Raw genomic sequence first — 25,310 nt, 5'->3', positions numbered from 1 at the left:
GTGATTGTGAATAATGCTTCTGTGAACATGGGTATACGACGGTCTCTTTGAGACCCCGCTTTCAATTCTTTTGGGTACAGAGCACAAGTGGAATTGCCACGTCTCGTGGTAATTCTACGTTTAATTTTGGAGGAACCACCACACTGTTTACCACAGCAGCTGCACCATCCCTATGAGAAGACCTCCCTTGTCATGGGGAGCAAATGCCCCTGGAGCGCCGCCCCCATCATGGTGCCCTTTGCTTTGCAGTCAGCCTGGGAGGGGTGGAGTTGGGGTGTGGGTTATTTAGAAATGGGTTATGGGGCTTCCCTGGTGGCGCAGGGGTTAGGATTCCACCTGCCAATGCAGGGGACATCGGTTCGAGCCCTGGTCCAGGAAGATCCCACATGCCGCGGAGCAACGAAGCCCATGCGCCACAACTAATGAAGCGCTCTAGAGCCCCGCGAGCCACAACTACTGAGCCCATGCGCCACAACTACTGAAGCCCGTGTGCCTAGAGCCCGTGCTCTGCAACAAGAGAAGCCACCGCAATGAGAAGCCCGCGCACCGCAACAAAGAGTAGCCCCCACTCACCGCAACTAGAGAAAGCCTGCGTGCAGCAACGAAGACCCAACACAGCCAAAGATAAATAAATAATTAAATTTTTTTAAAAAAAGAAAAAAGAAACGGGTTGTGGTCCTAGATCCCTGAATTCTAGCATAATCATACCCAGCTCGTGGGTTTGGCCTGGAGCCCCACATCCACAGCAGGCACCTTGCCTCAGTGGCTGTTTCTAGACACCTCACCCCACCCTAGACTTACCGAGCTCTCCAGGGTGGGGGCAGGACGAACTCTCCCCGCCCCTCCAGCTGCTGGGGGCAGCCAAAGCGGAGGATTCGAGCCCCCTCCACGTTCCGGGATGCTTCTGCGCTAAGCCTGCCAGCCAGGAGAGGCCCTGGGCTCTCCCCCTCCTCCCTCCTCCGCAGCCCCCCCAGGCTGCTGGGCCACTCACCTCGGACGGACGTGTGAGCCGGGAGCCCAGCGACTTTCCCACACTTTGGCCCCATTCACAGTGTTAAACGGCCCACAAAGGCCAGGCGTGTGCCTCGGAGGCCGCGCTGCCATCTGGCCCGCACTCGGGGAGGGATCAAGCCTTTCATCCGGCCGGGCTGAGATTTAACACCATTCATTTCATATTTCCCACAACTCAAAATTGGATCAAAGCTGCTACTGTCCAGGGGGAGGGGGGAGGGGAGGAAGGCGGGAGGAGTCAGTCCCCCACAGCCCACCCGCCACCCTCACCTCCACCCTGGCCCACTGCGGGTGGGCGTGCAGCTGCGGTGGGGTGGGGTAGGGGGTGGACCATGTCTCTGGCACGTGTCCCCCTTGGGCCGAGAGCTGGCTTGGGGGAGGTGGCCAACTGCCCCTCTGAAGCTGTGGGGGTGGGGGACAGGGGGACGGGCCCGGCCTGGGTGCTGCCCTCAGTTCCGGGCAGAGCCCTGGGGCCCCCGCTGCCAGCAGCCAGACAGTCAAGCACACGCCCCTTGTCCCTGCATTCCCTCTTCCTTGGCCAAGCTCCTCCTTGGCGCCAGGTGCCGGGCTGGCAGGGTGTGGGCGATGGGACACAGGCAACTAAGCCATCCTGCCCTCCCCGCCGACAGTCCACCTCCAGGGAGCCCATAGGCAGGCAAGGGACCCACCAAAACGTGCCGGTCGCCCAGCACAAGCCCCACTTTTGGTGCAAAAATGGCTCCACTGACACTGAGCGTCACCGGGTGCCCCTTGCAGCCCATGGGATCTGCCAGCCCACGCTGACAGTGCCAGCCAGGGCTGTGGAGCAGAGGGCAGAGAGCACATGTCTCCAGCATGCCCATCCCAGTTTGCCTGGGTGCCCTCTGCCTTTTTGCATCAAACCTGATCGGGCCAGATATCTGTGGTAGGGGGTCCACCTGCTCGAGAGGAGCCCAGACTCAGGGTCACCCACCTCCCAAAGCCAGCCTGGGGCCTGTTTCCCCTTCAAGAGGGGGACTCTGGGGGAAGAGCAGGTGCCAAAGGGGGAATGGGGCTGCCCTCCACTCCCTTCCAAAGTCACCTGAAGGCACCCCCTCCGGGAGCCCCCCAGCCTAACGCACCCCGTGGGTGACCAGCAGGCTCTTGGGGCTGCCCTGTGCTGGCTCCAAGCCAAGCCCACCCTGGCCGTCCTGACACCACCCTCCTGCTTCCCAGATGGGCCCGTCCCCAGGTCCCCAAAGGCTCCTCGTGCTGCAGGCTTCTTGAGCAGGTCCACCAAGCAGGCCACTCATAGCTGTGAGTCACTGCCAAGACCCTTGTTAAGGCCCTGCAATTCCCAGCTGCACTCAGACATGGCTGCCGTCCAGGGAACTGTGCTCCTGGATTTAGACTCTGGCTAACGCACCCTGATGCCAGCCGCTGGCTCCCCGGGCTGAAGCCCTGCCTCCTCTTTGGACTTTGCTGGGGCCCGCCTTGCCCCTAGAAGGTAGTCCCAGCAGTCCCTGCAGAACTGGATTCCTGGCTGCAGAGAATCAAAGTAAAGTGATTGTTTTGGGTGGAGGGGGGCTCCCAACAAGCCCTCCCCTAGGGACCCAGGGTGGGGCTGGTGGCCCCCCAAGCAGCGGCGGGCCCTCAGCTGGGCTGACCAAGTACCGGGATCAGCGGTTCCTCCAGTGGGTCTGAGCAGGTACAGCGTTCGTGTGGGCTCCAGGCAGGAGCCTCATGTCTGCCACCTGGCATCCCCTTCCTCACCACTGGCAAAATGCCTAGGGACAGCAAGCCCTACAAGTGCTCCTAAGGCAGTGCAGAGGGTAGCATGCAGCCGAGGCTTCCCCCGAGTCACGCAGGAGCAGTGACCACACACCTGTACGGAGCACGCCTGGAGCCACGCGCCCTCCCGTGCTCCATGGACAGCCATGGTCAGACTCCCATCCAGATGGGGGTGGGGTGGGACCCTGGAGGCCACCTGCTGATTCAGAGCACCCCAGATGCCACAGTCTGCTGAATTGCTCCAGGGAGGAGGGAATGCAGCTCCTGGGGGGACCGCCTAGGTGCCAGGCTCCATGCTGGGCGTTTCGGGTACTCTGGCTCCCTGAAGCTACCCAGAGCCCAGCCAGGGAGGCGTGGCGGCCCATTTTCTAACTCTGAAGTCACGTGTCCCAGGTGACAGCCTGGGGACTTGCTACATGTGCCAGTAGGACTGATCCTGAGAGCCTGAGCCCCTCTTCCACCTGTGCAGAGGGAGGTGACTGTGTCTGTTCAGGAAAAGTGCGGCTTCCTCCGTCCCCCTAGCCTGTCAGGGACGGTGCCCACCCTCCTGGAAGCTGCCCGCACTTGTGCATTCTAAAGCTTCCCCTTATCTGGGCTCCTGGCCTCTGCCAGCCAGCAGCGAGGAGTCGCTGGGGAGGGGGGGAGAAGGGAGAGAAGAGGGGGAAGGAGGAAAGGGGAGGGGAGGGGCGCAGCTCCTTCCTGCCCCCACCCTTGTCCCCGCGGCCTGGGAAAAGGCAGCATATTGAGGCGCGGGGCTCCCAGCATCAGGCCCCGGGATGCTAATGAGGGCGAGCGCGTTCCCACAGCCCCGACATTGTGCCGCGCGGCCCACCTGCTCCTCGGGGAGCGCCCATTGTGCCCGCGCCAATTCACAGGCAATTTAGCGTGCGCTAATGGGCCGGCGCCTTTGTGCGGCCCGCGCCGCCATTGGCCGCGGAGTGTGGGAACGGCCGCGGCGCCCGGGCCCCAGGCGCCAGCCCGCCGCCCGCGCCTATATAGGGGCCGGGGCCCGCGCCAGCACGGGACGCGCCCGCTCCGCTCCCTGCTTCCTCGCCTCCTCGCCTCTCCCCGCGCCAGGCATGGCCCCCAGCACCGTGGCCGTGGAGCTGCTCAGCCCCAAAGAGAAAAACCGAGTAAGTGCGCGGCCGCGGCCCCTGCGGCCCCCGCGCTGGCGCGGCCCCGCTGACGCCCCCTCCTCCCGCCCGCAGCTGCGGAAGCCGGTGGTGGAGAAGATGCGCCGCGACCGCATCAACAGCAGCATCGAGCAGCTGAAGCTGCTGCTGGAGCAGGAGTTCGCGCGCCACCAGCCCAACTCCAAGCTGGAGAAGGCCGACATCCTGGAGATGGCCGTCAGCTACCTGAAACACAGCAAAGGTGAGCCGCCCGGCGCCCTGGAGCCCCGGCCCGCGCGACCCCCGCCCCGCCCCGCTCCCCGCCGCCCCGCGCCCCGGGCTCCCCGGCCCCGCTCACCGCCGCCCCGACTCCCCGCAGCCTTCGCCGCCGCCGCCGCCGGCCCCAAGAGCCTGCACCAGGACTACAGCGAGGGCTACTCGTGGTGCCTGCAGGAGGCCGTGCAGTTCCTGACGCTGCACGCGGCCAGCGACACGCAGATGAAGCTGCTCTACCACTTCCAGCGCCCGCCGGCCGCGCCGGCCGCGCCCGCCAAGGAGCCCAAGGCGCCAGGCTCCGCGCCCGCGCCCGCCCCGGCCAAGGCCGCCGCCGCCTCTGCGCGCCAGCCCGCCTGCGGCCTCTGGCGGCCGTGGTGACCCGCGGGCGGCCGCCCTGCCCGGAGGACCAGAGGGCCAGCGCGTTCCTCTGGCAGAGGGAAGGGCCTCCCCATCGTCCGTGCCGCCCCTGGCTTGGACTGGCCCCTTCTCCGGAAGGCTCTCTCTCCAGGCTGGCGGGCCAGCAGGAGGGTCATTCTCAGAGAATGTGCGTGCAGTGTCCTTGTCATTTAGGGCCCATCTTCTGCCAAATGTCTGACCCCATGGGGTTGCTCTGTGTTTGCATTTCAGCAAGTGACTTCTGGGAAGTCCCCACTGCCGGGGTTCTATGATATTTGTAGGCGGCGGGGCTCGGCCAGCCGGCGCCCCATGCGTAGAGGGCTTTCTTCAGATCCGGTGCTGCCAGGCCAGTGGGCCTGGCGCAGGCCGTGCCGTGGGCACATTTGCCTTTTGTGAAGGCGGAACTCAAGGTGTATCCTCGTAGGAACGAGAGTGTCAGCCTGGATGGGCGTGGAAGGACAGGGCAGAGCCGTGGGCGCAAGGCCCCTGGGGATGCTTTGCTGTCTGTTCCGGGCTCACACCGGGGCTGTGTGGGGCGGCTGGGGGTCTCCACCACGATCCTTAAAGGATTCCCGTGTGGGTGGGTGTGCGTGGGCACAACTTTGTACTCAGAATTTGAACTCTCAGTCACGTGGGAGCCACGGGACTGCTCTAAAGACTTCTAATAAAATCCGACTAGTTCAGCCCCCTCCGCTGTCTGTCTCTTGTGCCTTACACGTGTCCTTGGTGGCCACCGGGCAGGCGGGTCTGCAGGGATGACGGGGAGTGGGCACTATCGTGGTATGCAGCCACGGGTGGGCAGTGTCCTTGCCAGCGACCCCCTGGACACAGGAAGAAGGGCTGGGCTCCTGCTGAAGAGAGAGGGGAGGGAGGAGGGCAGGCAGAGGAGAAGCCCGGAGGGAGGAAGCGGAGGTGACAGGCGGTGGCGGGGGGTGGGGGGGTGGGGGGGTGGAGCAGAAGCTGGAAATGTGGGGTGAGGGGTCAGGTCAGGAGGCCAGGGGAAACGGGGTTGCGGGGAGAAAGTGAGTGAGAGGCAGGGAAGCAGGGGAGAGGCAGGCTGGAAGGGAGAGGGCCTCACGGAGCATATTAGGTCCCCCGTGTGTAGTAGGAGGGGACATGGCGGGGGACCTGGGTTCCCGCCCTAGACCTCTCACTATAGCTCCCTGCAGGTGGGGGTGGTGGCGAAGTGACAGGAATGTCCAGCTCTGTCCAGCTGAGAGCAACCCAAAAGCCACAGCCTGCAGCAGACCTCTTGCTGCAGCAAAAAGGGTGTAGCTGGGCCAAACACACAGAAGGGGTCTGCCCCTCCACGGTCCTCCCTGCCCGGCGGCCCTGTCCTGGGACAAGCTCCTGGGGTAACTTTCTCGGCTGGCCCACAGGTGGCCAGCTGCCCTGGCTTCCTGCAGGTGGACCGCTCACCAAGGCTGAAACAGGCAGTGCTGGCAATGAACCTGCCAAGGGCAGGCCCTGGTCTCAGAAAGGGCACCTATTTTTAGGCAGGCCCAGGGTGTTGGTTGAGTCTGCAGGGACCCAGAGGTACCCAGACTGGCCCTCCCTGCTTGGCACCTCTCTTTGCTCTGCCTTCCATCCCTTTCTGTCCACTCTGCAGCGGAGGTCCATAGCACCCCTTCCAGGCCAGTAGTGCTAGTGGCCTCTGGGGTCCCTGCTGAGCCCTGGGAGTGGTGAGCAAGGGATGGGAAGCCCCTCTCACACCCCTCACGTTTATTGCTTGTGCGGCAGGCACATCACTGAACTTAGCGGGGGCAATCGCTGTCCTCGTGGGTGTACCTCCTGGTCAGGCTGACCTGGTCAGGCAGCTGGTGGCATGCTCAGACCAAGGCTGAGGTCCAGAGACTCAAAGTAACTGGCCCAGGGTCACCTAGGAGGCAGGTGCCAAAGCCACAGCAGGCCCTCGGCATGCTTCCAACACTGGGCTCTTTTGCAAAGTGCCCACTGCTTTTGAGGGGTACGCGCCCCTTAAGAAGAGCCTCCACGCCTTCCCAGAGACTAGCCCTGGAAGCCTGTCCCCAACACCATATGGAAGCTTTCTCAGCTTGTTCCCTGCAAACTCCCACAGACTCCCTCTTTTGCCAGAAAATGGCCTCCTCCAGGAAGGCTGCCCAGCTTTCCCCTGCACTTTCTGAGGATCTCACCATCGTTCACTGCAAGGGTAGCTCCTACTCCAGGCGGGGTGAGAAAGGCTTCTAGAGGGCAGGGTCCCCAACTCCCCGTTTGCATAGGGTTTTTAACACCCACGGTCCTGCACTCCTAGGGAACCAAGCTGGTGGGTCCCAAGCGTCTTCACGTGCAGGTGCCAGACTCACAACCGCAGTCACTAAAGAAACCGATTACCCTGGTGGTCTCCAAACCCCAGGTGCCCCCTCTGCACTAGCTCATATCATTTGAGGTCAGCATCCGGCCAACTCAGTGAAGGAACAACAAAGACGACGACAGCCCAGAGGTTTTGTGTTGAGCGGCCTCGCGGTCCGGTCTGGGGCACCCGAGCCCGCCTGCGTGAGTCGGCCCTCCAGCCGCCACCGCCGCCACGGCGGGAGGGGCGAGGGCCGGCCCGAGTGCTCATTAGCATAATCTATGCGCGGGAGGCGTTTAGCAGTCAAATATATGCGCATATATCTCCATGGCTGATTAGGCTGGCCGAGCACATTCAAAATGGCGGAGTGTGGAGCGAGCGGCAGCGGGAGCAGCGGGGACAGCCTGGACAAGAGCATCACACTGCCCCCCGACGAGATCTTCCGCAACCTGGAGAACGCCAAGCGCTTCGCCATAGACATAGGTCGCCGCGGGCGGGCGCGGGGAGCGGGGCGGCGGGGGCGGGCGCGGGCGCGGGCAGCGAGGCCGGCGGGCCGGGGCGGTGGCAAGGACGAAGGGCGGGGCGCGGGCCGTCGGCTCGCACGGCCTGTCGGGCCTTGTAGTCCGCGGGCAGCCGGCGGCGCCCGCTCGCCGCGGCAGCCGGACTACAGCTCCCGGTAGGTGCCGCGCGGCCGGAGCGGGGCATGCAGGGGCTCGTAGTCCCGCGGGAGAGGCGGCCTGGCTGCCCCTCTGGCATCCCGCCTCGGGAGCCGGGGTGGGGGTCGGCCGCCGGGCGGCGCAGCTCCCCGCCTGCCGGCGATCGGGGACCGGATGTCTGGGGCCGGGGCTTTGGAGGACCTGGGCGCAGACCTCAGGTCGGAAGCACCCCCGAGCCCCGCCCCCCGCGGGTCCCTCCTTCCCTCTCCGATGCCTTGACGCCTCCCGCTGACCGCTTTCTCGGATGTGGACGCCGAGGCGCGGATACCCGGGCGGTCCGCGGCCGGTCCATGACCTCCGGCCCGGGACCCCCGCGCGCCTGGCCCGCCGTGGCCGCTCAGTGAATGCAGGGACGGACCTTGCGCTTCTCCCCGGAGGGGTTGGGCCGCCCCGCTCCCCTGTCCTTGAGGGCGGGGGCGGTCCCTGGAGTCACGGGCTTGGGGGAGAGGCGGTGTCCAGGAAAGTGGGGAGCGTCCTGAGCCCCCACCTGCAAAGCCGGAGGCCGGGCGGAGCCAGGCAGAGGGCGGACGAGGGCAGCTGTGAGCCTGAGGTCGTCCCCCCGAAGGGGACCCGCCTGAACGGTGCCCGGCTGGACGTTGGGCCAGAGACGGTGAGCGCGGAGGAGCTGCCTGGCGGCTCAAGTCAGCCCCTCGGGGCCCTGACGCTGTCCTCGGAGCCCTGTGCACTCCTGATGTGATGGCAGTCCAGTGGCCGTGCGCTCGGAGCTTCCGCACGTGATGCTGCTGCCCTAACCCTGGGGGCTCTGCTCCTACGGGTCGGCACCTAACGTTTCTGAAGCGCCCCTGACGATTGGCTGGCCACAGGGCTTACTTGGGTCGTTCTGCGTGGCCCTAGCTTGCGGCGCGGAAGGAGTGCCTGCCTGTCCTCCAGGGGCAAGCCCTGTCAGGGTTACTTAGCAGAAGGACACTCAAAGGCATATTTTCAGTGTCCGTGTTTATTTCCTCTCTGAAATTTCCCCCTGGCTCTGGGTCCTCTGTCTGGTTCTTTAAAAGACACGTGTATTGCTACTAAGGACAGACATCTGTGTTTTGGGGGGGGCGGGCTGGGTTTGGCCACCCTGCGAGGTTTGTGGGGTCTTCGTTCTCCGACCAGGGATTGAACCTGGGCCCCCAGCAGTGAGAGCGCAGAATCCTAACCACTGGACCGCCAGGGGATTCACAAGGACAGACTTTTGTTAGTGTAGCTGAGGGGAGGTCAGGGCTCAGGGCAGGGGCCCTCCAGCCAGGAATCCGCAAGTCAGCGGTGTGGTTCACAAGCAGGTTTCCGGTTTCCTCTCCCCTCCCCAAGCCTCTCAGTCCTCTCAAGCCTCTCAGGGTGATGGGGCACCCCTCTCCGCTGGTGGAGTCCCTGCTTCAAAAGCCTCAGGGACGCTTTGGGTCAACACATACTTGAAGCTGACTTGACTCCAGGTTTCTGCTGGGCGGAGGGAGGGTCCCTTGGGTGAAGCAGCAGGGGCCACAGGGCAGGGATGTGCACAGAGGTGCCTGGAGTGGAAGGACAGCCCCGCACCAGGCCCCAGGGTTCTGGATAAACTGGCGGGTCTTGGCTCATGTTCCTCCCATCAGTCGAGGATGCTGTGGGCCCCAGGGTGGAGCATGGGGTGGGGTGGCCTGGAGAGCCCATGGCGTCCACCAGAGAGCACGGGACTGTGCTGGCCGCCTGGTCACTGCCCTCATCAAGTGTGACGTGTGCGGCCCCGGGCCAAGTTGGCGTTCACTCTAATCGCAAGGGACCCTGAGAGCAGGTGGGCTCCCGCAGGCGCCCCCTGTGCTGCTCTGTGAACTCACCCTGGCTCAGACTGACCTCACTGCTCTGCTCACAGCCCCGTGCCCCATCCGCTGTCTCTTGGCTGGGGTGGGAGACAAGTCTGGGCAGTGCCGGGCTTTGCCCCACTCGGGGTGCATGGTGTGCGGTGCACAGAACCCAGCTCACCCCCCACGGCCCCCCACAAACCCCAGCACTGTGTGTTTTGGTTGTGATTTATAGCTGACTTGAAGAGCACACTGTCTGGAATTGGATTTCTGTGACCTGGGTAACTTTTGATGAGCTTCTCAAAAGATGTCTTCATCCCTTTGCGTTGCCTGTCTTTTTAGGAAACGATTTATTCACAGAGGTGAATCGGGCAACAGGCATTTCAGTGAAAGATGCTCCGGGCTAGGCCGGGATTGGGGGCAGGGAGGAGGGATAAGGAGGCTTAAGGCCAAGTTCAGTGTCTTAAGCTCACGGTCTGGGGATGAGAGCAAGCCCAGGACGACGGTGATCAGTGACCAAACATGGCCCAACGAGGCCAGGTCGCAGGACGTCCCAGGAGGCCCTGTCCACACTGCCAGGCAGGCGGCTCCGATGGGACAGGTGTGATTGGTCTCGGAAGCTGGGGTTTGATTTTTCTTACCTGGAAGAGCTTTGGCCTTTGGATACTGTGTTTCCAAATCTGTGTTTCTGACTTGAGCGTTTGTGGTATATTCCCTTAGTGTTTTGTCACAAAACAACAGTTGTTAATAATTTTAGCCGCCTTCTCAAGACAAGGGGTTTCCCCCTGATTTTTGTCGGGCCTCCTAGGAAACACAGTTTGTTCCAAGGTCACTTTGCAGAGCTGAGCCTCCTGCCTCTCTCTTCTCTGCCGGTCGTGGCTTTCACAGCCGTGAATCACCTGTAGCCTCCGACGCCTCCTCTCTGACTCAGGAGCGGGGCTCGCCAGAACTCCTCCTCCAGAAGGACTGTTCTGGGGATCTTTTTAACTTGCCCAAAGGCCTCATCTGCTTCCTGATATTCTGTCCCTGGTCACAAGCCAGGGGCGTCCAGGCTTCCCAGGGGCGTTAACAAGTCCCCACCGCCCTCTGCAGGGCCTCCCTGGTGAGTCCGGGCCTCAGCTGCTGCTCTGCGGCCCCTTGCACATTCCTGGTGAAAACAGCCCCTCCCCCGCCCGTCCGCTCTGGGAAGGGGTCCTCGCATTGCCTTCTCCACCTCTCTCCACGGACCGTCCGTTGTATGCTTTTCAGTGAAAACAGTGGATTTGTCAGCATTTTCCTTTGGTTCATCCTCAAGATCAGAGTTTGAAACAGAATTTTCCTAAACCACTGAGGATCGCCGAGTCACCCAGAAACAGCAGGTTCCTTGCTCGTCAAGGACTCAGTGCTGGTGGAGAGACGGACAATCTCCGTTTCAGTCTGGGCCCTGAGGAGGAACAGAGCTTCTCAAGGAAGGCAGAGTGTGTTTAGGTCTCGCAGTTCATTCCCTTCCTCTCTTTGGGGCCCTGCAGGGTTTTCAAGTTCAAGTAGCACCAAACTCCTTGTGGGCAGGACCCAGGTCTGGCAGATGAGGGCCTGTGCAAGGGCAGCCTCGGGTCCCGTCCAGCCACTTCTGAATCTGCTGCATCTGTGTCTCCCCCGTAGGCGGGTCGCTGACCAAGCTGGCCTACTACTCCACCGTGCAGCACAAAGTTGCCAAAGTGCGGTCCTTCGACCACTCAGACAAGGTGAGCCTCCTGGGAGGGCCCCGGGCAGGCCCTGGAAGCTTCTAGTGCCGATGCCCCTCCCTCCATGCTCCCAGCTTAGTTCCCCTTCCACCCCAGCCCTGGCAAGAGCACCCCCGCCTGCTCGTGCCCCCCTGCCCCGAATCTCCCACCTGCGTCGCCATCAAGACTCCCACGGACTTCAGGGTAGGCAGAAATCGTCGGCGCTGCTGAGGGTGCTCAGGGGCTGTGTGTCAGCGTCGTCCCCTCCCCGAGGCAGTGCACACACGCGGGTTCCCCAACCTCACCCCCAGGACACAGAGCAGGAGGACCACGAGCCGCCCTATGAGATCTCCGTCCAGGAGGAGGTTACCGCCAGGCTGCACTTTGTCAAGTTCGAGAACGCCTACATAGAAGCCTGCCTGGACTTCATCAAAGACCACCTGGTCAACACCGAGACCAAAGTCATCCAGGCGACCGGGGGCGGGGCATACAAGTTCAAAGACCTCATCGAAGAGAAGCTGCAGCTGAAGTGAGTGGGGACCTCGGGGCGGGGAGGGGGAGCGTGGGGGCCGGTTGGCCTCCGCTCACGGGGCTGGGCCCTGACGTGGCGGCCGCAGTGGCCCCTCTCCTGCACCAGCCCGTTCGCCCGGCTCTAGGGGTTCCTAAGACCTCAGGACCCAGTGAGGCTCCGGGTGGCTGGTGGGTGGCCGTGGGCCTGAGGCCACGCTCTGGGCTGGCTGCAGTGGGATTCAGGTGGCCGAAACTCAGGAAGGCTCGGGGGACTGAAGATGGTAGGTGGGGAGAGGCGAGGGCTGAAAGGAAAGGAGCGGAGCCCCGAGACCGAGTCGGCCCCGCTCCCGCGGTGCCGCGATGCTCGCCGTCCTGCCGGACGGAGGGTCCCGGGGCTACGGCCCTGCCGCGGGGGCGGGGAGGCAGGGGCCATTCGTGCCGTGGCCCGTGCCAGTGCCAGTGTCTGGGCTGCTCCCTGGCAGGGTTGACAAGGAGGACGTGATGACCTGCCTGATCAAGGGCTGCAACTTCGTGCTGAAGAACATCCCGCACGAGGCCTTCGTGTACCAGAAGGGCTCCAACCCCGAGTTCCGGTTTCAGACCAGCCACCCCAGCGTTTTCCCGTACCTCCTCGTCAGCATCGGCTCTGGGGTCTCTATCGTGAAGGTGGGGCCTGGCTCGTGGGAGAGGACGGGCCTCCGCAGCGCTTTGTTGAGCACTGGCTGCGTATCGGAGCCATGCCAGGCACAGGCACGCGGGCACGGGGAGGCGGGCACAGACCCAGGCCTGCCTCTGGTGCTCACGGGCGCGAGGCCGCACGCGGAGTGCCTGGCGCGGGCAGTCCGCGGGGAGGTGGGCCCCCTGCTTCCAGCACGAGCACCTGCCGAGCCCACCCAGACTCGGCCTTCAAGAGCGCCGCCACCCAGGGCGGGGGATAGCCCTGAGCCACCACATCCCCGGGACCTGCTGGGCAGTGGCTGGGGGCCCCCTTGCTAATGCGCCTGCCCTCGTCTCGCTGCAGGTGGAGACAGAGGACAGGTTCGAGTGGGTCGGCGGCAGCTCCATCGGGGGCGGCACCTTCTGGGGGCTCGGGGCTCTGCTCACCAAAACTAAGGTATTCGGGCGGCTCTAGGAGGATGCTCCTGGGTCCACGGGACAGCCTGTTTCCTGGTCCCCTTGGGAGAGGGTTGGTGGCTGTGGGCTCGGAGGCTCATGCTTGGCTGGGGTTGTTGCGAAGGTGGCTCTTCCGTGTACCTCGTTCTGCTTCCTGCGTCTCTGAAGGACGGGCGTCCGAGTGGCCAGAGTGTCACCCAGCTAGGTGGTCCACAGAGGCTGCCCGTCTCCCCCCACCTCTGGGCCGTGACAGGAGAGGGCCTTCCCTACCCAGCGCGGTGGCTGGCCCCCTTCCGTGGGCCCGTCCAGGGCTGTGGGCTTCTGCCAGTTTGCGGCTCCTCAGGTGCTCCCGTCTGCTCTGTCTCCACAGAAGTTTGACGAGCTGCTGCATCTGGCTTCCCGAGGCCAGCACACGAACGTGGACATGCTGGTGCAGGACATCTACGGAGGGGCCCACCAGACCCTGGGGCTGAGCGGCAACCTCATTGCAAGCAGCTTCGGGAAGTCGGCCACCGCGGACACAGGTACCAGCCTCGCACCCGCTCTCACCCCCGGAGGCGCGAGGCGCCCACCCGGCCGCTTGCCCAGCTGCTGCTTCTGCCCCCAGAGTTCTCCAGGGAGGACATGGCCAAGAGCCTGCTACACATGATCAGCAACGACATCGGGCAGCTCGCCTGCCTGTACGCCAAGCTCCACTGCTTGGACCGGGTGTACTTCGGCGGCTTCTTCATCCGCGGCCACCCCGTCACCATGCGCACCATCACCTACAGCATCAACTTCTTCTCCAAGGTAACGGCCGCCGCGTCCTTCCTCTGCTCTGCCCGCCCCTGGCCCGGGCCGACCGTGTCTCCAGACTCACAGGCTTGAGAGGGGACAGGAGCAAGGCGGGACCCCGCTGAGCACCCCCAAGCCCCTGTCCCCAGCCCCTTCCCACCCACTGGCTCCGGGCATCCTGCGCTTGGGGCGCCGTGGCCGTCCCTGAGTTTGGCGTGTTGCCGGGGGTGGGGTCTAGGGACTACCTCCCACTGTCCGCGAGCTCCAGGTGAGCTTCTAGGTGTCGGTCATGGCGTGGGGGGGGGGGGTGTGGCCCCCAGCAAGCGTGGGGAACTGGGTGGGTGTCCATTTTGTGGAAGAAGTTACTCACCCTCTGACCCGGAGCTCCCCATGCCCCGGGCTGCGGACCGGCACCTGTCTGCAGCCTGTTAGGAAGCAGGCCGCTCCCCATCGCCCGCATTACCGCCCGAACCATCACGCCCCCCCACCCCCACCCCCACGCCACCCCCATCCATGGAAAAGTTGTCTTCCGTGAAACCGGTCCCTGGTGCCAGAAAGGCTGGCGACTGCTGCTCTAAACGATGGGCTCTTGAATTCCGCGTGTGCGTACAGCCCCATGGACAAGTGCCGAGTTGGGAGGGAGGCCACCTGTGTCAGGTGGACTTGCAGCCTTGGGCTGAGTGGCGCTTCAGGGGCGTCTCCGTGGCAGGGGGAGGTCCAGGCGCTGTTCTTGAGGCACGAAGGCTACCTGGGCGCCATAGGAGCGTTTCTTAAAGGAGCCGAGCAAGACAGTGAGTACAGCGCGGCCTGTGTTGGGCTGCGGCCTCGGAGGCGGGGGGGAGCCTTGGGGAGTGACTGGAGGGGCTGCTCGTGCTAAGCGATGGTCGAGGGCTGTGGGTGGACATGGTGTCTTCGTGGGCCTCCCCGGCAGTGGCAGGAGCCTTGGCTGTGGTTCTCCTGAGGGGCCAGTGGACACCGACTCGCGTGGGTGCCACGTAATCAACCCCTGGGTCCTTGTGAGCGACGGGGCACCGTGCAGGGGCCGCGCACATGGCCTCCCCTCCGAAAGCCTCGGCCCTCCGGCGCCGCCCGGCCGTCTGCCCCGCTGTCGCTTCAGGTGCGCATCCGGTCTGTCCTCTTTGAAGGACACGTGAGGGAATCGCAGGCGTGATTCTGCCCGAGGAAGCACAGGGCAGACTGCTTGGGGGTCAGCGCCAATCAGAGCAGCCCAGGCAGACCTTCACCGCATCCCTAAGTCCAGCTTCTTAATTGAGATAAACCACGGTACCTTTCGGAAGCTACTGCTCAGCTTGAGAGGTCTCCGTGCCAGTAAGAAATAACACAACAGAACGACGCCCCCGGCTCGCCTGGCGCCAGGGAGGCCTTCGGCAGCTGGTCCTCCCAGAGGCAGTCCGGCCGCCCAAGGTTTGCCGAGCCGCTCGCCCCTCTGTTGACGCCGGGTCTCTTGTCCCGCAGACCCGAACCAGTACAGCTGGGAAGAGAACTACGCCGGCAGCTCCGGGCTCATGAGCTCATCGCCCGAGCTCTGCCCGACGCAGCGGGCGAGGAGTGGCACCGTGAGTACGGGCTCGGGTGGTGCTGGGTCCCACGTGCGCTGCCTCAGCTAGGGCCTCCTGGTGGTCCCCGAGGAGAGCCCCCGTGCTGCCGTGGCCGGGCTCGAAGGCGCCTCCTCCTGGTGCAGGCCGGTCGTGAACCGCAGACTCCGGGGCCAAAGAGAGACATTTGCAGCCTGCAGCTGGCTGTTCTCGTTCCTCCTGTAGTGTCTCACGTTCTTCGGGTGTTCAGCCAGAGCGCCCGGGGCCACGCGGTCCCCGCCGTGTTTGCAGGGAGGATATAAAGTTCCGGGAGCACAGGGGGTCTCTCCTAGGGCTCTGGGACCGTTCACAGCAGGATCGGGTTAAAACCGTGGGTCGCAGGCACCAGCCTGGGCCCCTTCTCTTAGACCATGTTTTTGCATGATGGTTTCAAGTCAGTACCGAGCCTGCAGAGTCTGCGAATTTCCTCAGGCGATTCCACCCTTTCCTTAGTCGCCCCTTGGGGTGAGGCCCACCATGTCTGGATGGGGGCTCCGCCGGCCAGCCGAGCCGGTGTGGAGAGGGTCTCCCAGCTGGGACGAGATGGTACTGCCATGGCCCCGTCCTGGCCCAGATCATCGCTGGACGAGCTGTTGCCGTCTTATTTTTATTTTTTTATTTGGTTTGCGGTTTGCGGGCCTCTCACTGTTGTGGCCTCTCCTGTTGCGGAGCACAGGCTCCGGACGCACAGGCTCATCGGCCATGGCTCATGGGCCCGGCCGCTCCATGGCATGTGGGATCTTCCCGGACGAACCCATGTCCCCTGCATTGGCAGGCAGCCTCTCAACCACTGCGCCACCAGGGAAGCCCATTGCCGTCTTACTGACATCACGTCCCTGATAACCCAGGGAGTGGTTTATCAGAATCGCACGCGGGGCTGGAGGACAGGCCGAGGCCTGCAGCTGCCTGGCCTGGCCTGGCCTGGCCTGGGCACACAGGTTGGGACGCCACCTTCAGGGCAGGTTGCTGGCCGTTTGGAGGGAAAGTTGCTTTTCAGTCGTAGTTGGAGATTCTCTTGTAAATCGGTGTAAACATGGCAAGAATGTGCCTCATCCACCTTTCACTTCCTGGGCAGAGTCCCCCGCATGTGGCACCCCTAGTTCCCACAGCTCCGCACCGCATCCTTTGCAGCCAGCTGTGTGGGGGTAGCTGGGCCCTTCCCAAAGGCAGGTGCCAGGGGCAGGGTTGGCAAGGCCCAGGCCCACCGTGACGGGTGTGCAGAGAAAGGCCTTAACGTCTCTGACTTGTCAAGGGCGACGTGGATGCCAGCCACACAGATGGCAAAATGAAACGGGTGGGCGGGCCAGAAGCCTTTCAGCCAGTGCTGACGTGCAACACGGCCCCTCTCCATGACAGTTTGGGCACCCCACGCGCCTGTCGTGCTGGGGTGGCCTTGCGAGTGGGCGTGGGGATCCCCAGGGGCAGGGGACCAGGCCGTTTCTCTGGGTGTCCACAGCCAAGGCCAGGCCGAGCTCAGGTCTGAGCTCCCACTCATCGGAGGGCAGGGCAGCCCCTGCAGGCCGGCCGGGCAGGAGGCAGCCATTGCCGCCTTTGACCCCCCTGGAAACACGCCAGCTCCTTCCCTGCTAAACGTGCGGTCACATGGCGCGTCCCCAAAGCCCATCTCTCCCTCGTGGGGTGGATCTTGTCATCCAGACCATCCCTGGTCCTAGCACACCTGCCCCCTCACCCTGCTAGTGGGCGAGTCAGCAACACAGGGCCAAGTCCCAGGTGGGCAGCTCCCTGGAGGGTGGGGGACAGGAGGGGTGCCTGGAGGACTAGCCCTGAGCTCACTTGCTTGTCACGTCCCTGGAGCAGCTGCCTGACTCAGTTCTCATCCGAGGACGGGGCCAGGCACACAGGACCCTTCGTTTGAAAGACCCTGGCGTGGGCATCGAGCATTCCGGCCTTGCTGAGCGTGGCAGGGGCAGTGGGTCTGGATGCGGGGTGTGGGGGAAGGGGCGGTGTGTCCCCGCCTAGGAACCAACCCTGGGCAGGAGCTGCAGGACAGAGCCCGGCGGGCAGGGCGGGAGGACCAGAAAGGCGGTCGGTGTGCGTGGTTCAGAGCACGAGGCGCGGCGGGAAGGCGGGGGTCGTGAGCGGACCCAGGGTCGGGGCGTCGGGCTCGGGCCCCCGGACAAGTGGAGGGCTCGCCCGGGCTGAGAGAGGCCATGAGCGGCGGGCAGGGCCCAGGGCCGGGGAGAAGCCGGGCTCTCCACGAGCCGCGCATGGCAGCTTCCCTTCGTGAGGAGAAGCCGGTTCCCAGACCTGTAGGAGGGGGTTTTGGTCTTTCAGGAAGGACACGGCTGACATGCCCACCTGCTTCTCGTCCTCCCAGTTCGACTTGCTGGAAATGGACCGTCTGGAGAGGCCACTCGTCAACCTGCCTCTCCTTCTGGACCCGTCCTCCTACGTGCCTGACACGGTCGACCTCACGGACGACGCGCTGGCCCGAAAGTACTGGCTCACCTGCTTTGAGGAGGCCCTGGACGGGGTGAGGGCCTGGGGTGGGGGTGAGGTTGGGATGAGGGCTGGGGGCGGGGCTGGACACCCCCAGGAAGAAGACACCCGTCCGTCCAGGGATTTGGCTGTGGGCCTTGGGGGTCCTGGCCATCTCTGACTGTCTCAGGTTCCCAAGGGCAGTGAGAGGCGGGAACGAGGAGAGCGGGGGTTTCCAGGAGCTTTTTATTTAGGGTGTGATTCATAGTTCCCAGGTGGGAGCCTGACCGAGTAGTTTGTTGGGACGTGGTGTCAGCGAGGTGCGTCCTCACCAGCTCGCAAGTGGCTTTCCCGGCTACCTTGTTTCTTTAAAAAGCAAGCAGTTCGGGCTTCCCTGGTGGCACAGTGGTTGGGAGTCCGCCTGCTGATGCAGGGGACACGGGTTCGTACCCCGGTCTGGGAGGATCCCACGTGCCGCGGAGCAGCTGGGCCTGTGAGCCATGGCCGCTGGGCCTGCGCGTCCGGAGCCTGTGCTCCGCGGCGGGAGAGGCCACAGCGGTGAGAGGCCCGCGTACCGCAAAAAAAAAAAAAAAAAAAAAAAAAAAAAAAAAAGCAAGCAGTTCGCACAGGGCTCAGGGGCAGCGGTGGCTGGCCTCCGGCTCCGGGCTCAGGAGGGTCAAGGCCACGGGAGCCTCTTGGGAACACCCATTCCTCCACGACACCCCTCAGAGAGGCCCATGGGGTCTGTCTTCAGAGCGAGGGGTCCCACCCTGCTCTGGACTCTGCACAGACTTGGAGGATGGTCCATAACCACCAGTCCCCTCAGCAGAGCAGGAGCTGGTGTGCAGTGGGGCCCTGGGGCTGGTATCAGAGGACACGGATATGAGCTTTGGGTCAGGGCTGGCGGCAACCCCGTTCCCACCTGGCAAGGGAAGCCCCCAGTGGCTGCCACCAATGCCTGCCATCCACGGGCTGGGGGCTGCCCTGAGCACTGCTGGCTGCCCCGTTCTTGGTAGGTCGTGAAACGCGCTGTGGCGAGCCAGCCAGGCTCCGTGGATGCAGCCGAGAGGGCCGAGAAGTTCCGCCAGAAGTACTGGAACAAGCTGCAGACGCTGCGGCACCAGCCCTTGTGAGTGGCCCACCTGCTTGCCCTGGGCCAGAGCCCCGAGAGGCGGCCTCTATGGGGACGCGCACTCGCACCCGAGGGCCGAGTCCCTCGAAGTTTCCCAGGAAGCTCTGCGCCCCTCCCCTGGCACACACTCAGGGACACTCAGCACCCCGCTGGCCTCCTGGGCTTCTCCTATTGGCACCTGGGTGCCGCGAGGACGCCCCTGGGGGTGGAGGGGGCGATGGGCGGCGCAGCCAGCCGTCCAGGCCCCTCAGCCGCCCTCCACCTGGCTCTGTCTTCAGCGCTTACGGGACCCTGACCGTGCGCAGCCTCCTGGACACGAGGGAGCACTGTTTGAATGAGTTCAACTTCCCGGACCCCTACTCCAAGGTGAGCACCCCCTTCTGGTGGGTGGGCACATGCTTGTAGGGGGCCGTGGGGGACGGGGCGTCAGTCCCATCCTGTCCAGCGAGCGGGTGTGCTGGCAGCCCTGACCCCCGGCGCTGGCGACAGGCTGCATCCTGGAGCCGCCCTGGTGAGAGTCCATCTCCCAGGAGCGCTGGGCCGTGTCCCCTCGGTCGGCAGCACCGGCTGAACAGCTGTGGACCGATGCCGGCACCACTGTGACCTCGTCAGCAGCGTGTCCTGGGGGCTCTAACCAGCCGTCGGTGAGGGTGGGAGGCATGTGGCACTGAGGCCCTCTCGCCTCTTCCTGGCCTCCTGAGCTCAGCCTGGAAACTCAAGAGTTGGTGCCTGAGGATGTCCGTCCTGGCCACGAGCCATCCAGGGCCTGGCTGGTGGCCTGGAGGTGCCTCCCTGGGCTCTTTGACCAGGAAGCCGCGTGCCCTGGAGCCGTGGGCGGGGTCCAGAGCCAGCCGACCTCAGCTCCCTGCCACCTCCTCCCTGCCCTCGCACAGGAGTGTCTGGGGACGGTGGGTCTGGGTGCTGAGGATCTCATGGTCAGGGCAGTGGGCACCCGTGGGGGTTTGGGTCCTCCGCGCTCGGCCACGGCGCAGTCACACCTGAGCCTCCACCCTCAGTGCACACCTCAAACCTGCTCCGATATCAGCGTGCCGCCCGCACTTGCTCTCAGCCCGCGCTGTTCCGAGTCAGCGCTGCGTTTAACCTGACGCCATCTGGGTTCGTTCAGCCTCCTGCAGTGACGTCACGTGGGAGTCTTCTGTCCCCTGGAGCAGGCGCACTGTCGGTGACGTTCTCCGCAGCGTGCCGGCACGGCGCCCTCCTCTCCCTGCTCTGCCAGGGGCCTGGGGGAGGGCAGACCACGTCTTCATGCGCGTCTCCCCGCAGGTGAAGCAGAAAGACAACGGCGTGGCATTAAAGTGTTTCCAGAGGGTGATCCACTCTCTGGACGCCCTGGGCTGGGAGGAGAGGCAGCTGGCCCTGGTGCGAGGGCTCCTGGCCGGCAACGTCTTCGACTGGGGAGCGAAGGCCGTCTCTGAGTAGGTGCCCGCTGTCCTCACAGCCCCGCAGGCCCGTCCCCTCCCCTCCTCCTTCCAGCTCGGCCTTAGAGCCACAGCCCCTGGGCCCAAACTGACGCCTGGGCCACTCGTGGCTCCGGCAGTCCCAGCCTCAGCCGGCCCAGCTTGGCCCTCGAGGAGGTGTCGGTGGGGGCACCGGGCGTTCTCGGGAGATGGGGTGCTGCTCGGGGCTTGCTGGGCACGTGTGGCCTCGGGAACGGACGGGACAGGTGCTGGGACCCAGCCTCCCTGCCCGCACGCAAGAGCAGGCACATGGAGGGCTGCAGGTGTGGGTGTCGTCAGTGTGAAACTCCGTGTCACAGTGACTGTGTGGGTGGGCTTAGACGGTGCTGGGTGTTGGAGTGCACAGGTGCCTCGTGAAGTTCAGTGGTGGGCACGCGTCTCCCCGGGACCCGCCGTCTGGTGCCTTCCCCGGGGCTCCCGTGCAGGGGCCTTGCTGGATCACCCAACGTGCGCTTTCGGACCCGGGCACCCAGGACAGCCGCCGCCCCCTCCCTGCCCTCGGCACTGGCTGCCCCTTGGGCGGCACGTTGGGGCGAGGCTGGTGGCCAGTGCTCCCCGGGGGCTTCCCCGTGCCACCTGCCCCGTCCTCGAGCTGACGCGACAGCAGTGACGGGTGACAGTGCACTCGTCCAGCTCGGGAGGGACTTCGTGGCCCACAGGAGCGACGGAGGCCGAGGTCCGGGGCTTGGGTGACTCTATTTTCTCGTCCCCTGTGCAGCGTCCTTGAATCTGACCCCCAGTTTGGGTTTGAGGAGGCGAAGAGGAAGCTGCAAGGTAGGGGCGCCCCGGGCTCTCCTCCAGTGCCAGGACTCGGGCCGGTGGGGGGACGGAGCGAGGCGGCCGCGCGTCCCCGCTGAGCTGGGGGGAGGTGAGGACCGGCTCCCCGGAGAGGCCGGCAGGCGGGTGACCGCGTCCCTGTGTCCCACAGAGCGGCCGTGGCTCGTGGACTCCTACAGCAAGTGGCTTCAGAGACTGAAGGTACATGGAGCTGTCCCCGCCTCTGTCCTGTGCCCTAGGGGCCCGGGCGGGGTTCATGGGCGGGGAAATGGCGCGGGCGACAGGCACAGAGCTGCCTGGGGTGGGGAGCAGGCCCGCGCAGTGCACCGAGGGCCCCCCAGGAGTGTCCCCCTCAGCCCCCCGCCCCGAGCTACAAGTACGAGCTGGCTTCCCCGCTCCAAGCCTGACTTCGGCGGGACAGTGATGAGGTCACTGGCCTCAGGTCAGAGGTCCTTCGGGCTAGCAGTTCTGGAAGAGGCCGGGGCTGCCCCTGTGCCCCCAGTGCCCAGAGGGCCCAGCAGCCCTCACCCGGCCGCGGGGCGCGGAGCATGGAGGTGTCTGGATCGCCCGGCCGCGGGGCGCGGAGCGTGGAGGTGTCTGGATCGCTTGGACGCGCCTGTTCCCAACTGAACGTCCTGGTTTTGTCTTACAGGGGCCCCCTCACAAATGTGCCTTAATTTTCGCAGATAACAGTGGAGTAGACGTCATTTTGGGAGTCTTCCCCTTTGTCAGGGAGCTTCTCTCTAGAGGGACGGAGGTGAGTGTGGAGGCCGCGTGGCGGGTCCCTTGCCCAGCTCCTGTGCTCGGTGGGGTTGGCGTCGCCCCGGGCCCCTCCGTGTGCAGGTAGGTGCCGAGTGGGCGGGGGCACGGCAGGAGCGGAGGAGGAGACCCAGCCGGTCGCGTCCTGGGGCTTAGGTCGGCCTGACCGCGGGGCCCTGGGGCCGTCTCCCGTCCTTCCCCGAGAGCCGGCCCAGCCGTGAGAGGTGGCCGGAGGCCGTGCTCCTCCGCCAACAGCCCCAGGTGGGTGGGTGGGGGGCGGGAGGGTGGGCGGGCGAGCCCAGGCACTGCCGGCGGCCGAGGCCCCTAAAGAGCCCGGCGTCCTGTCGCAGGTCATCCTGGCGTGCAACTCGGGCCCCGCCTTGAACGACGTGACCTACAGCGAGTCCCTCATCGTGGCTGAGCGCATCGCGGCCATGGACCCCGTCGTCCAGTAAGCTGGGCGGGAGGCTGGGGTCCGGCGCGGCGCGGTGGGGGCGTGGCGGGGCAGCTTCCCAGGGCGCCGCCTCACGGGTGACCACCCCTGTGCTCGGCAGCTTGGCGCTCAGAGAAGGGAGGCTGCTGCTCATGCAGACTGGCTCCAGCTCCCCGTGTCTCGACCTCAGGTATGTGGCCCCTCTGCCCCCGGGTCCCCCTGGTCCCCTGCAGAAGTCAGCTCTGCCAGCCGCAGCCCCGGGTGGGGTCCAGGCATTCTGGGCTCGGGACCCTGGGAGGAAGAAGCAGGGGGGCTGTGTCCCCACCTTGGATGATTATCCCTGGATAATCAGTTCATCACCGTAGTGCTTTCCACCCTGGGGCTTCTAGAACCTGGAGCGGCCCGTGTAAAGGAGGGCACATCGGGGCTCTGGGACCATTAGGCTCTCAGTCTGTTACGGTGCCGATTCTCCAGTGTTGACTTAATCCCCTTCCAGGTCCGCTGTTAACCAACAAGGAGGGACAGTAAAAAGCTGTAGGAAGGACTCAGGTTCTTTAAAGTTCAAAATACAAAAGTATCATCAAGGCCTAGTTTTCAGAACCGGCTTCCTTGTAGTAACAGGAGCGCAGCTGCCAGGGGTCCCCGAGACCCTGGGCCCCGGGCCACGGGAGGGCAGCTGCCGGGCTGGCTGTCCGGGGAGCAGGCTGGACCCAGGGCCCACGTAGTTGGGGGGGCCGAGGGTCGGGGGTCTCCGGCGTTCCCGCCCGTCGCCACCCTTGGCGGGAGGCAGGGTGTGGCGTCTGCCCCGGGTGCAGCTCAGTGCAGGGTGCCGGGCCCCCCGCCTGCACCCTCCTCACTGCCCCCTTCCTCCCCGAAGCCGCCTGGACAAGGGGCTGGCCGTGCTGGTGCGGGAGCGCGGCGCCGACCTGGTGGTCATCGAGGGCATGGGCCGCGCCGTGCACACCAACTACCACGCGGCCCTGCGCTGCGAGACCCTCAAGCTGGCCGTCATCAAGAACGCGTGGCTGGCCGAGCGGCTGGGGGGCCGGCTCTTCAGCGTCATCTTCAAGTACGAGGTCCCGGCCGAGTGAGGCGCCCCCGCCGCCGGGCTGCTCCGCCCGCCGCGTCAGGAACGTGTCTCGACTGCAACAGGGACCCGCGTTCAAATCCGAATATTTATATTGTGCTTCTGTGAGGGAGCCGGCTGCACCCGGGTGTGGGCTCGGCGCCTGCGGCCTCGGGCTCGGCGTTTCTTCAGTGCTGACGTGTTCGTGGTGGGGAGACACGACTTCTGTCCCGTGAGACGTTCTTATTGGAATATATTTAACTGTTAAATAATCTTTTATATATATATACATATATATATATATATAAATATAAATATATACGTATACGCCTCTGACAGGACGCTGAGGTCAGGGCACAGCAAATAGTTTCCAGAGTGAGAACAGAGCGTCTCTGCCTTTGCTGTTCGGTGTGAGGGTGGGCAGACCCCTGGGGGGCCCTGCCCACCCCTCCCCCAGGGAGCCCAGCAGTGGGGTCTCTCCCTAGGTGATCTCTAGCGCTCTTAGGCCCACCTTGGCCCGTGGGCCATGGCCCCTGCCCTGTCACGTGGCCTCCAGCATCACTCCCCAGCGTGTGTGTCTGGAGAAGGCCTCCCCCTGCGCCCCTGCCCCGCCTGGGCCCGCTGCACACGGGAAGGACAAACAGGCTTTGAGCAGCACTCCTGACTCAAGAGCTCCTGAGAGGAGGCCACGGGCTTCGAGGGCCCTCGAAGACTTTCAGGGACTTGGTGGCTGGTCCACTCTCCTGCTCGGAGCACCTCAGACCACGTGGTTTCTGTCGCCACGGCCTTGAGCCCATGCCCAGAGCCCTGCCTAACGGCAGGCGGGTGGGGGGCTCACTGGGCCCGGCGCTGGAGGTGCTGCGAGATGGCGGGGGCTCCTCCCCCGCTGGACCCGTCCCTCGGGGTGCAGACCTGAGCCTCAGATGCCACATCGCGGCAGGGGAACTGGCCACAGAGCTGCGAGGCCACCTGTGTGTGCCATGGGTCTCAGGAACCAAGAGTTGTGCGGGGGCCCTGCTGCCGTGGCCCCGGGCCCTGTGCACTGAGGAAGCCCCACTGCCCAGCACCCAGGTCCCTCACTGCTGGAGCACCCAGCAACGTGAGGACGGGTGGGATGAGGAAGGCCGGCGGGGCTGCCCCTGCAGGGACCTGAGCCCCGCCCTCTTTGCCCAAGACCCCCCTCACACTTGCCCTGCTGGGCCAGGGAAACCGGGGCCCTGCACCCCCTTTCGGGAGACTGAGCTCAGCGGTCTGGGACCTGCACTGAACCTCAGAGGGTGCTCAGCCCGTCCTGCACCACAGCAGCCCCCCTGGGTGACCCACGTGCTGCCCCCCACTCCTGGATGGACGGAACTCAAAAGCACTTGCTCTGTCGGCAGAGAGGGCCCTGGCCGTCCTGTGAGCAGCCACCAGGGGGAGCAGGGGGCACGGCCGTCTAGAGGGCACAGGCCAGGCCTGTCCAGTGGGTGGTCCCTGTGATCCCCTTTCCGGGAAGGCTCACCCGCCTTGACCCCAGCACAGCCCCTCACTACCCCCCAGCCTGCACCCAGGCACGGCTCGGCTTCCTGTGGTCTCGCCTCTGAGGCCTGGCCTGGCCCCTCTTCTGCCCAGGCCACCCTCTGTCCTCCCGTCCCTGGTGGTGGAGCAGCATCATCCTAGCTGGTCTGGGGCTCCCTGTGCACGGCATGCCTTGCACAGACACCCAGGAGGACTCCAGAGGTCCAATCAGCGCCCAGCTCAGCCTGTGTCATGATGCGTCGCTGGGCCTCCCTCCTGTCAGGCCCTGGCCCTCCCCTGAGTGCCGCTGGACAGGCGGGGGGAGCCTGCGGTGGCCCCACAGTGAGTAGGGCACCAGGGCTCTGAGCACCTGCCCTGCCCTCAGGTACCCCTCTTGCGATGCCCTGTCCCTTTCTCAGCTGGGACAGAAAGTCTCTGGGCCTCCCAGCAGCTGAGGGCAGCCCCTGGGAGGTAACGGAACAAGACGCAGTGCCCACATGGGGCTGGAGAAGGGCTGACCGCCCTCCCCCATATCTTGTGAGCCCTGGCAGATTGCCCCAGGCTGTGTCCCTCCCTGCCCCCCATCTCCCCTTCACTGCCCCCAAGATTCTAGGAGCCCAGACGCCCTGCCTTGGGGACCCCTCCCTTCTGGGGTTGGGCCACAGCTCCCCCAGGCTGAGCTCTCCCAACC

The 25,310-nt window shown here is 64.9% G+C and overlaps 2 protein-coding genes across 3 annotated transcripts; both read left to right on the top strand.

Annotated features, from left to right (window-relative positions):
• The first annotated feature begins 3,839 nt into the window (after nt 1-3,839).
• On the top strand, nt 3,840-4,526 carry HES5 (hes family bHLH transcription factor 5). Its single transcript, XM_060079342.1, has 3 exons — nt 3,840-3,893; nt 3,969-4,134; nt 4,252-4,526. Exons 1-3 carry the CDS (start codon nt 3,840-3,842, stop codon nt 4,524-4,526), a joined length of 495 nt encoding a protein of 164 aa, XP_059935325.1.
• Nucleotides 4,527-7,196: 2,670 nt separating this feature from the next.
• PANK4 (pantothenate kinase 4 (inactive)) lies at nt 7,197-23,472 on the top strand. 2 transcript variants are annotated; one of them, XM_060088832.1, is made up of 19 exons: nt 7,197-7,338; nt 10,985-11,067; nt 11,358-11,575; nt 12,039-12,222; nt 12,578-12,670; nt 13,040-13,193; nt 13,277-13,458; nt 14,153-14,234; nt 14,920-15,020; nt 17,377-17,532; nt 18,494-18,606; nt 18,888-18,975; nt 19,894-20,045; nt 20,806-20,861; nt 21,016-21,065; nt 21,517-21,621; nt 21,974-22,074; nt 22,178-22,246; nt 22,934-23,472. In XM_060088832.1, exons 1-19 carry the CDS (start codon nt 7,215-7,217, stop codon nt 23,145-23,147), a joined length of 2,325 nt encoding a protein of 774 aa, XP_059944815.1. In that variant the 5' UTR covers nt 7,197-7,214; the 3' UTR covers nt 23,148-23,472. The 2 variants fall into 2 exon arrangements, with proteins under 2 accessions (XP_059944815.1, XP_059944814.1); XM_060088831.1 differs by lacking the exons at nt 7,197-7,338; nt 10,985-11,067 and having other exon boundaries at nt 11,074-11,575.
• The last annotated feature ends 1,838 nt before the right edge of the window (nt 23,473-25,310 follow it).

This window comes from Mesoplodon densirostris, chromosome 2 (genome assembly GCF_025265405.1).
Source record: "Mesoplodon densirostris isolate mMesDen1 chromosome 2, mMesDen1 primary haplotype, whole genome shotgun sequence".
Lineage (NCBI taxonomy): Eukaryota > Metazoa > Chordata > Mammalia > Artiodactyla > Ziphiidae > Mesoplodon > Mesoplodon densirostris.
Note: the sequence above shows the minus strand (reverse complement) of the source record. Positions and strands in the feature narration are given on the sequence as shown.